Raw genomic sequence first — 12,008 nt, forward strand, 5'->3', positions numbered from 1 at the left:
TGAAAGGTGGCAAGTACCACAGTTTAAGCAGCCAGCAACTCTTGACCTTGCCTGGATTATGAAAACATGGATTATTTCATAAGTATTATAAAATTTTATGTACTTTGCTATTTGTTGGTCTCATTAAAACTTATCTCTTATTATCACAGCCATAGTCTATACAGAATGTCAGGGCTTTAGAAGGTGGGGGGCAGACCTGAGTTGGCCTATGAACAAAAAGTAGGCTGGGAAAGAGAAGAATGGATGTGCAGTACAGTGAATTACTTAATACAGCCCTTCCAGCCACATAGTCTTCGTAACTACCACCAAATGACTGGGCAGGACTATGCAGATGTTAGGTACTTAGGCCCACAAAAGGGAATGGATAGCTTGCTAGTAATATAAATAAGGGGCCCAACACCCTTATGGGGGTGGGCCTATTAAATAAGGCCCACCACTACAAGGGTGGGCTTTTGCTATCCCCACTAGGCTTAGAATGAGCTATCCCAGAAGGAGAAAGAGGGAACTACCACCAAAAAGAGGAGATGGGAGTGGAGTGCATCCTTTGAAGCTGAGGTCCCTGCGCTGGGAACCTCCTTGACCCAGGAGACAGAGTTGTAACAATGGAGAGACAGTGAGATGGTGAGAACCAGTGTCAGCAGATGCAGCAGAACCAGGAAACTGGCAAAGACACACTACAGTGGGCTTCCCAGGCAACAGAGTGAGAAAGCTGAGGACTAAAGGTAGGAGGCTTGCTGGTGGAATGGGATGCTTCCAGACACTCTGTAGAGATAAGTTTGCAGACTCCACAGAACTAGAGCTCAATACCTTCGGAAGGAGGCTGACTGGTGGAGTAGGGTTATCTCTGGAAACTTATCACCAGAGCTAACAGAGCTTTGTAACACTTGTCCAGGCAGGGCAGAGGCCAAGGAGCCACAGGGCCAAGAGGGCCAGAGAAAGGTGTGCCTGCAGGCAAAGCTAAGAAAAGACTGTCCTGACCTAAGAACCAAATTTTTCCTCAAAATCACTGAGAATGAAGTCTTTTAAAATACATTTTCATTGCAAAGAACTAATCTGCATCAAGTAAAAGTAACAAATATGAGTAGCTACATTTTTTTGGTAACCAATGAAGGGGAGAGGGGGCTCTCACAGAAAGATTTATCTGCACTCTTTCTTCTCTCTCTGAAGAAAATGCCAGTCCCCAGCTGTCTCAATGGATTTTCTGCATTATTTCACAAACTTACTTCTCCCAGAAACATTCACCAAAAAAAGTACCCCTGATGCTTGTCTTCAAGTTTACCTGAAGACTTTGAAATTCTGAAAATAAAGTGGAAATACTGATATAGGTATGTATGAAATCCCTAATCTTATGAATTCAAGTGTTTTAAGAAGGCACATAACTTACACAATTATCAACTGGCCTTCAGTCATTATTCCTAACAGATCATCTAAATTCATATCATCTGCATTTAGAAGAATATTATTTTCCCTCTTAGGGAATTAATCAGACTTTGACATTTATATGCTTTTCAGGAAGGATTTTTATTTCGAGTTTGAGAAACTACATGCTGATTTAGTTGTCTGACACACAAATGTCTGACTCATAGTGACCCCTCTTTGGGTTTCCGAGGCAGTATCACTAAAGAAGTAGATTGCCCCATCTTCCTTTCGAGGAGTGGCTGGTGGGTTTGAACCGCCAGCCTTCTGGTTAGCAGTCAAGTGTCTTAGCCACTATGCTACCAGAGCTCTTGACACATAAATATTGGTAGGGTTTTAAGATACATTCCTCATTTGGCCCTAGATTTATATTATTATCTCTCACACTCAAATAGTTATCCTAATAGAGGGATAAAGTAAATTGCATAATACAATACAAGAAATGATATTTTGTATCAAGCTATAGGGAATAGTTGATCAGCTCTGAGCAAAGACACACTTTACAATGTCTGACCTAACCCCCTTCTGGGCCAATGTTCTGGGTACCAAAACAGTTAGCCAATCATGTAGGTTGAAGGTGCCACGTTGCAAAATAATTCACTAACAGAGAGCCAAGATAATATCTTAATACAGTAAGTTTCCGGGTTAAAAAAGTCAGACTTAAGGGCAAATTGTACTTAAGACTGAACTTCCACAAAGCCTATTGTATTAAAAATTAGAGTAAAATACAGTGGGTCATAATAACAAATGCATGTACTACTTTGTGACGCTCATGAAAACAATTCCTAGCTTCAGCAGTTCATCGGCTCAAGGTAGGAGAACGCAATCTGCCTTTTTAAGTCGGTTCACATTGCCAACAACACTGTATTGAAAGTGTAACTTTGTGGCTGAAATTTTCCTCTTATTTACCCTTGTAGTCATCCTCCAAAGCATAAATCTGATGCAAATGCTGATGATGCATCAAAGAAAAGGAAAACAATCATGACTGAAAATAAAGTGGAAAAAATAAAGCAATTGGAAAGAGGTGAAATGCCATCAGTCACTGGAACAGCATCAAGCTATAGTCAGTGAACGATTGGAACAATTTTAAAGGATAAAGTGAGTAGAATGGAACATGTGAAAGGCTCTCTAAGATCGAAGCTACAATTAATACCAAGCAATGCACTGGTTTAATTACTGAAATCAAAAGGCTAATGGTAATTTGGTTAGATGATCAAAATCAGTGTAACATGCCTATCAGCCTTACTTTAGTGCAAGAAAAGACTCAAAGCCTTTTTAATGATTTAAAAGCTGCAAGTGCAGCAAGTGAAGGTGATTGTGATGAAGAATTGATTGTGACTGGGGTGGGCTTGGTTCAACTGTTTTATGTTGTTGTTAGCTGCTGTCGAGTCGGCTCCAAATCCCTATGTACAACAGAAAGAAACACTGCCTGGTCCTGTGCCAGCTTCACAATCTTTGCTATGACTGAGCCCATGGTTGCAGCCACTTGTGTCAATCCATCACATTCAGGGCCTTCTCCGTTTTTCCAATGACTTTCCATTTTACCAAGCATGATATCCTTCTCCAGGGAATGGTCCCTTCTGACACTATGACTGTTCTGGCTACATAGTGCCGCTCTGACAAGAATATTCCACCAATGGGATGGCCTTAACAAACAGGAGTTTTATTCTCTTACAGTTTGGAGGCTTTAAATCCAAGTTCAAAGTGCCAGGCTCTAGGGGCTGAGTGAAAGCTCTTCTGCATCCAGCTTGCACTTCTGGAAGTTGCCTGTCAATATGCTGCTACAACCATTTTTGAATTATCTTCAGCAAAATTTTACTTGTGTGTGATATTAATGATACTGTTTGGTAATGTCCACATTCTGCTGGACCACCTTTCTTTGGAATGGACAAAAATATCGATCTCTTCCAGTCAGGTGGCCAGGTAGCTGTCTTCCAAATTTTTTGGCATAAACAACTAAGTGCCTCCAGTGCTGGATCCATTTGTTGAAATATCTCAATGGGTATTCCGTCAATTCCTGAAGCCTTGTTTTTCACCAATGCCTTTAGTGCAGCTTGGATTTCTGCCTTCAGTAACACTGGTTCTTGATCATATGCTACCTCTTGAAATAGTAGGACATCAACTAATTCTTTTTGATACAGTGACTGTGTATTCCTTCCATCTTCTTTTGATGCTTCCTGCATCATTCAATATTTTGCCCATAGACTCCTTCAATATTGCAACTCAAGGTCTGAATTTTTTCTTCAGATCTTTGAGAAATGCCATGCATGTTCTTCCCTTTTAGCTTTCTAACTCCAGGTATTTGCACATTTCATTATAATTTATGTCTTCTCAAGCAGCCCTTTGAAATCTTATGTTCAGTTTTTTTATTTCAGCATTTCTTCCCTTCAAGAGTAAGTTTCAGAATCTCTTCCTATATCCATTCTTGTCTTTTCTTCCTTTCCTGTCTTTAGTGACCATTTGCTTTCTTCATGTATGATGTTTTCTAAATTCAGGTGGGATATAATCAAGATGTATTTCGGCTCTCGTGGACTTATTTTAATTTTCTTTGGCTTCAACTTCAACTTGCATATTAGCAAGTGATGCTCTGTTCCAGTCAGTTCCTGGCCTTATTTTGACTGATGATATTGAACTTTTCCATCACTTCTTTCCACAGATGTTGTTGTTGTTGTTGTTGTGTGCCGTCGAGTCGGCCCCGACTCATAGCGACCCCTCCTTGGGTTTCCGAGGCAGTATCACTACGGAAGTAAGATTGCCCAACCTTCCTTCCGAGGAGTGACTGGTGGGTTTGAACCGCCAGCCTTCTGGTTAGCAGTCAAGTGCTTTTAGCCACTATGCTACCAGAGCTTCTTTGATTTAATTTCTATGCATTCCGTATCTTGATGTCCACATGTATAGCCACCATTTCTGTGGTTGAAGAAAGGTATTTCCAATGGAGTAAGTCATTCATCTACAAAATTCTATCATGTGGTCCCCGGCATCATGTCTATCACCAAGGCCATGTTTTCCAACAACTGATGATTCATTTCCAATTTTTGCATTTCAAACATCAATAATTATTAATACATCTTAATTGAATGTTTGGTCCATTTCAGTCTGCAGGAGTTGATTAAAATTATTAATTTCTTCATTTTTGGCTTTGGTAGTTAGTGCATAAATTTGATTAATAGTAGTATTAACTTGTCTTCCTTTTAGGCATATGGATATTATCCTACCACTGGCAGCATTGTACTTGAAGACAGATACTGAGATGTTCTTTTTGATGATGAATGTAACACCATTCCTTCTTTGATTTGTCATTCCCAGCATAGGTCATACATGACTGTCTGACTCAAAATGGCCAATACTAGTCCATTTCGGCTCAGTAATGCCCAGGATAGTAATTTTTATATGTTCCATTTCATTTTGGACAACTGCCAATTTTCCTAGATTCATACTTCATATATTCCATGTTCTGATTACCAATGAATGTTTGCAGCTATTTCTTCCCATTTTGAGTCATTCCCTATCAGCAAATGAAGGTCCCAAAAGCTTTATTCCACCCACATCATTAAGATTGACTGCAGTTTGGGGGGGCAGCTTTTCTCCAGTTGTATTTTTAGTGCCTTCCAACTTGAGGGGCTTTTCCTTGACACTGTATCAGACAATGTTTCATGGCTCTTCATAGTTTTCCAGTTATCAGACAGTGTTTCACTGCTATTCATAAGGTTTCCAGTGGCCAGTTCTTTCAGAAGTGGATGGCCCTGTCCTTCTTTTCCCAGTCTGTCTTTGTCTGTAAATTCCAATGAAACCTGTCCACTGTTGGTGATTCTGCTGGTATTTGAAATACCAGTGGCAAAGCCTCACTGCAACATGCAAATCACCACAGTATGACAAACTGACAGAGAAGTGGTGGTACTGAAAGATAAGCTAACATTATTGTTTGGGGATAACACATCTGGGGATTTTGAGCTCAAATATTCACTTATGTATCACTCCCTAAATCCAAGGGCATTTTGCAGTATCATTAAGTCATATTTTATCATTATTTGGAAGGCAAATGGAAAGGCTTGGGTTACAACTGACATCTTTGAAGATTGGTTCTTGAACCATTTTGTTCCTGCTGTTGATCTTGGCCGAGAAAATTCCTCTTAAGATTCTCCTTGTACTTGACAATGCACTTGGACATCCAAGAACTTTAGATGACCTTCATCCCAATGTAAAGGTCATATTTTTACCCCTTAACACCATATCACTATCTCAGCCAATGGATAAAGCCAATGAATAAAGTCATAGCCTCCTTTCAGGCCCATTATTTACAGTGGGCCTCTTACAAGCAGTTAAGAGAGTTCTGGGCGAATTACAACATCTATGATTCTCTAGTGGCATAGTGCCTAAGGCATCTGACTGCTACCCAGAAGGCTGGTGGTTCAAACCCACCAGCCACTCCTCAGAAGATTGGGCAATCTACTTCCATAGAGATACCACCTCAGAAACCCAAGGACGAGTAGCTATGAGTGGCATCGACTCAACGGCAGTGAGTTTATGATGCCATCACAAGTATTGCTGATTTTTAGGATGAAATAAAGCAGTCAAATATAAAAGCCATGTGGAACAAATTGTGCCCCCAATTTGCTCATGCTTGTTTGGGGTTTACTGCTGACAACATTGCTGAAGCCAGGCAAGCTATGGTTGTTTTTGCTAATGAACTCCATCAGACATCATTAGTTACTCGACTTCCATGCCAAAGAATTAACCAATGAAGAGCAAATGGAACTAGAGCAGTAGATGATCGCATTTGAGGAAGAAGACTACAACCTAAAAACTCCAGAACCGACAAAGTTTTTGATGAAGGAGTTAACTGAAGCCTTTCATGGCACTGAAGCAGGGATGGCAAAGTAGAAGCAAGATCCTAACATAGAAAGGTTCACCAAAGTTCATCATACAGTTACCAAGCTGTTACAAGGCCATTCATAACAAGAAAAAGAAATGTTCTGTACCAACTGCCCTTGATGCCTACTTCCAAAAACTGACTCCGGTAGTAAACCCCCCTCTCTCAAGCAGCAAAATCAAACCCTGACCAGCATCAGCACCATCCCCTCCAACACCAGTCTCATCACTGTCAACAATAACCATCTCTTCATCATCTTCTCCTGCATCATCCAATTATTAAAGTTATCATAACGTTAGCTCACAAATGCCCTCCTGGTATGCAAGACATCAATGCAACAAAAGTAGAAGTGTTAACCTTTAATCATTATCTCTTTTCTTTTTTCCTATAACTGTTTTAAGAACTGTTTCTATGTTTTTTTTTTTTTTACAGTATGGTACACCTATACATACAGATTCTCTCTTCACTACAGTATTATATGTAGTTACTTTTGTTATCCTTATGTACCATATTACGTTTAAGTATATTTGGAAGTATTTTGTATGCATGGAAAATAAATTACGTATTAAGACAAGTAACTGACTGAGGCCAAGTAAGAACCATATGCACCTGCTCCAATTTACCTATAAATCCAACTTAAAGACACACTTAGGAACAGATCTCATTTATAACTCTGGGACTGCCTGTATAAAATAATCTACCAACAAAGATTCCAAGCATAATCCTTATTTTTTAAAATATGTTATTTGACTGGTCCCACTGGAAGGTTTGTTCTTCCTCAAGTGACACAGAAGTAACCACTCATAAGCTGTAGCATTCTATAGGGTCACTGGATCATCAGAGATCTGTGTGATCATAATATTACAAAGTTGTTGAATCGTGATCTTCTTATTTTGCCATGGCATATACTTCTGATGTTCTTTTCAATGTGCTTAATATACAAGAACACTCTCCATGAGATTTATGAAGGCATCAAAATTTATCTAACATATTCTTAGTATGGACGTTTTAGAAATCCTAAAAAGATTTTCCAAACTGCTCAATTGGTTATCAGAAATGGAAAGCATAGTCTTGATAACTACATGCCTTTCAAAGGAACACTTGAAGCAGCCTTAGAAACAATAAATATGCTAACTGGAAATAATTGATTCAACTCACTAGTTAGCACTGTTTTCAAAATGTATAATCTCTGGGAACTGAGTATAACTCATCCTTTTTTAGATTTTGCTTTTGCTCAGTTAGAGCAACATGGATGCAAAATATCAGCTAAGAAGGTAGAAGTAGAAATGAGGGAAAAAAATATGTGTACTTTATTTTAGGTTATCCTTCCTAGATTGTTACATTTTTTCTTTTTATTTTATTAGAAAAAGCTCATTTGATAATTTCTTCTTTGAAACAAAGAAATATGGATATCAAGGGCTCCTTTAAATGATCTTTTTAAAAATATATGGTTGTGGTCAATATTGATGGAGCTTTCCTCACAAGAAAGCGTCATTTCTGAGCTGTGAAATACAGGAAAGCATTCAGCATCAGTCAATAAAATATCTCCTACCTCCTATTCAAGTATTATAGACCTCAAACTTATTTTATACAACAAATTAATGGAGAGTGGGAAATAAACATATTTAAAGCACATCATCTGAAAAATAAAGTTTTACAATGATCTATCACATCCAAAAGGAATTCTGTGTAACAAAGCTATTTCCATGTCCCCAGGGGGTGACCCAGAAAAAAGAGTGCTTTGACCTGGTTATAACAAATACCCTCTCTCTTGGTAACCTATCCTGATCTTTAACAAATTATCACTCTCAAAGGTTTTCCTTCTATCAAATCTAAATCCTCACTGTTAGAAGTTCAAGTTCATTTCCTCTTTTTTAAGAAGCCATTTATGGAAGATGGAAGCAGGAAAAATTAATATTGGTATTCAAAAGAAAAGACAATATAAAATCAGATTTATTATGAGATTTTTGACAAACTGCTCTGGTATGAAAGCCAAACACCAAGTTATATTTGAGTAAGACACACTTCTGTTTCCTGTATGAATAGCAGACTGACCTCCATTTAAAACTGAATCAACGCATTCTCACTACTTACAGCATCTGCTAAAGGAAATATTTACTACTAAGATCCGAGGTGGGAGCTCTGGTAGCACAGTGCCTGAGGCACTTGACTGCTAACCAGAAGGCTGGTGGTTCAAACCCACCAGCCACTCCTCGGAAGAAAGGTTGGGCAATCTACTTCCATAGTAATGCTGCCTCAGCAACCCAAGGAGGGGTCGCTATGAGTCGGGTCTGATTCGAAGGCACATAACAACAACAACAACACAACAAGAAGATCCGAGGTACTAAAGTGCCATTAAAAAAAAAAAAAAAAAATACTGTCCTAGAATAGCCCAATTCAATAATCAGCCTTTTGAAAAATATGCAAAGCAAACTGATATATAAATTCAAGCAGAAGATTTCCTTATTTAACTGAATCATCAATCAGGCATCTCACTGTACTTAGTCTGTCTAAATTTCTTTGTGACCTCTAAGAGTCTACTGAGATAAAGTAGGTAGTAACTGCTTCCATTAAAACCTCAAAACCAAGGACTCAGAGTTCAAATAAACCCACAGTTCCAACAACTTCCCAAAGGCAATGAGAAAGGCTGGAAGATGTTGATTCTTTGTTCTTCTAAAACTTCTTAAACCTTCCTTTATGTGATTCTACTGGTCACTTTCAACCTTGTTTCCTATTCCTTTCCTTTCCTGGTCTACCCTACCCTACACCGTAGAGCATGAGGGAGTATTTTTTAATTCCTGATTTCTCCCTTGCCCCTTCTCTTTGGATAGCAGGCTTCAAATCAATCCCACTGATGTGTTCTTAACAAGTACACAGGCTGTGTAGTGGCAAAAATGCAGAGTGACAGTGCAAGTACACAGCCTACACTCCTCCTCCTTAGGGTATATTTTATTTTTTCTTTTCTTAAGCAAACTGGCACCACATAGTAAAGCCTGCTTAAGATATACAAAAGCATCATGAGAAAATAATCATCTCTAGTAGAGCTTAGAGGAGCTCTCTTAGCATAGTGCCTAAGGCACTTGACTGCTCACCAGAAGGCTGGCAGTTCAAACCCACCAGCCACTCCTCGGAAGGAAGGTTGGGCAGTCCTACTTCCATAGTGATACTGCCTCGGAAACCCAAGAAGGGGTCGCTATGAGTCGGGGCCAACTCGACGGCAAAACAACAACAACAACAACAGTAGAGCTTGGTGGCTTTAGGAATGCAAGATAACTTTTCATACACTACACATTCATTCATGTGTGTTAGTTTCAATACTTTCATAGCAATTAAATTGTATGAAACAAGGATAAAAAGAGGTATCTATGTATAGAGCATATGCTCAAATGGAGTAACTTCATTTTCCAGAAGTACAAACACATTTATAAAAGAATTGTAACATTAGAAAGGTGCTCATACATGTGCCAAATAAAAGCACAGCCCAATAGTCAAGCCGTATTCGAAAGTTAATGCAAATTCTTTGCAAAGGTAAACCTGTCAGGTTTTTAACATTTTTTTTTTAAAAATGATCTTATAAATCTTTAAAAAAATATTTATCAGTTCAATGAGTAAATCACTATTAAAAACAAAAACTCTAGTATCTAAACAAATAGCTCATAAAGCCTTTTTGCATAAAGGTACCACACACTGCTTATCAAAGATGCATTATTTTATTGGTACAATACGAAAAATACACCTTTTTATTGGCACTTCCTCCGAAAGGAAATGGATGTTCCACTTACATCTTTGGCTTTATCCTATAATGTAGTTATTTAAAAATAAAGCCCTATTTCTCAAATCAAATATTTATAACCTTAGTAGTAAAGATCTTAAGTCATTTTGTGAGGTCAGATGTTGTGTCAGCATTGGGCATGGAAGAGGATTCAACAACAAACTAGAGACAGCGAGCTTTTATCAACACCTACGAGTCAATGTTGAGCCAGGTGCACTATGGGAGAGTGCAATTGAGTGTTTTCTCCATGGGCTATAACTGATTACTGACTCCCCCCATTAGCATGTAGGGTACATACTGATGGTTCAAATAGAAGGCTGAAGGACTCCTATCCCAAGGCCAGTGCAGAAAGACAGCCTATCACTTTGTATAACTGCAGTTCATGTGTGACAAACCTGACCTACATTTCTGGCTTTCTTTTTCACAACAGCTTGTCACTGTTTAAAGAAGCTATTTTCTAAAATGCACAGAAGAAATGACTGTTAAAACTGCTTAAGTATGTGCATTCCTAAATTAGCATTTATAATAATCTCATATAGAATAGTTTTTCCTGGAGATAATCATAAAACCTAGCTTAAAATAATCTAAGAGTCAGCAAAGAGCAGTTTATGATGTTATCCCTCTGTGGTAGCTTCCTTTGGATGGTCATTTACACAATAAACATCCTTAAAATTACTACAATCAAAATTTTAATCAGTACATAATTAAATTTAATAAAAAGAAAATTTTAAAATATAAAAAACATATTAGGAATGTATATATATTTTTCTTTAGTTATTAAAAAAGAGCTTTCACAGCTTCCCATGAAGCCACATAATAATTTTATTAACTTTTCAATGGACATACAATAATCACTACTAAGACATAATTAAAAACAACGATGGAGGGGAGGAATAAAAAAGCAGCAATAATAAATGGTGCAAAAAATTAAAAATCCTGGTATAATGTTCCCCAACAATGGCTCAGACTGTGCTTCAAAGAGGTGCCAATATGCTGTGGCTCTTCACCACAAGGACCTACCACACCGCTGCAGGTCATACTCTTTTTTTGTCTGTTCATTCCCTAGAATCTTCCACGCCTGATCAATTTCAATGAACTTCTGTACGCATTCCTCCACCACTTCTGCTGGTACATCTGTACTTTGTTTGTCTGGATGATACTGCCAATCAAAAAAAAAAAAAAGAGGAGAGGTAAAGAAGAGTTAAGTAAGGGTAGGTAGAAAAAAACACAACAACAAAACAACTGTAAATCTGAGCTTTAGTTAAGAGAGAAGGTAATAAGAAGATAAAAACTAAGATGCCAAGGCAATGAGACAACGGTGTTGGACACAGGAGACAACTGCCAGGTTAATTAGACCACTGGAGTAGCTATAAATCCACCAGTGACAAGATCTGTCACAACGTGCAAAGGCAGCATTTTCCGGATAATTTGCTGACGGAATCATTGGTCTCATGGACAATTTACCTAGGGAGGATGACTAACACAAACAGAAATAGGTACGTGCAGAAGAACAGGATGTGAAAAAGGAAAAGTAAGACTTTGCAGAGTATGAAGCTTTCTTTATATAATGTACTTGGCTGTAAATACCACCACAAATGGCCTACTAAGTTTTTTTTTTTTATGAAATCATACCATACAATCATAATTTAAAATAAAACTGTATCTAATGAAAATAAAACATTTCATCTTCTAGCTCAGCCCTGAGAATATTAAAGTTACAGATTCCCCAAATCATAAAATTTTATTGAAAAATGGTTATTCTGGGAAAGATTTCTAAGATATAATTTAATAGCTCAGTAAAATATACGAAATGATTCAACTCATTAATGACTGTTTCTTAAAAGAGTTTCCGGTCTCAAAAGCTTTACTTTAAGGAGGCGGGGCAAGATGGCGGACTAGGCAGAAGGATTGCACAGACCCTCTTCAACAAAGAAAAGGGAAACCAATAAA

The 12,008-nt window shown here is 38.1% G+C and overlaps 1 protein-coding gene across 1 annotated transcript in view; it reads right to left on the reverse strand.

Annotated features, from left to right (window-relative positions):
• The window catches only part of DNAJC24 (DnaJ heat shock protein family (Hsp40) member C24), a 95,494-nt gene that overhangs the window by 8,546 nt on the left and 74,940 nt on the right, over nucleotides 1–12,008 (reverse strand). The window contains exon 2 of the mRNA XM_007943297.2: nucleotides 11,079–11,217. Within this exon, the coding sequence (XP_007941488.1) occupies nucleotides 11,079–11,217 (139 nt within the window). The remainder of the gene's footprint in view (nucleotides 1–11,078; nucleotides 11,218–12,008) is intronic.

Source organism: Orycteropus afer, unplaced genomic scaffold (assembly GCF_000298275.1).
Source record: "Orycteropus afer afer isolate SDZICR_OR568_19922 unplaced genomic scaffold, OryAfe1.0 scaffold00103, whole genome shotgun sequence".
Classification (NCBI taxonomy): Eukaryota; Metazoa; Chordata; class Mammalia; order Tubulidentata; family Orycteropodidae; genus Orycteropus; species Orycteropus afer.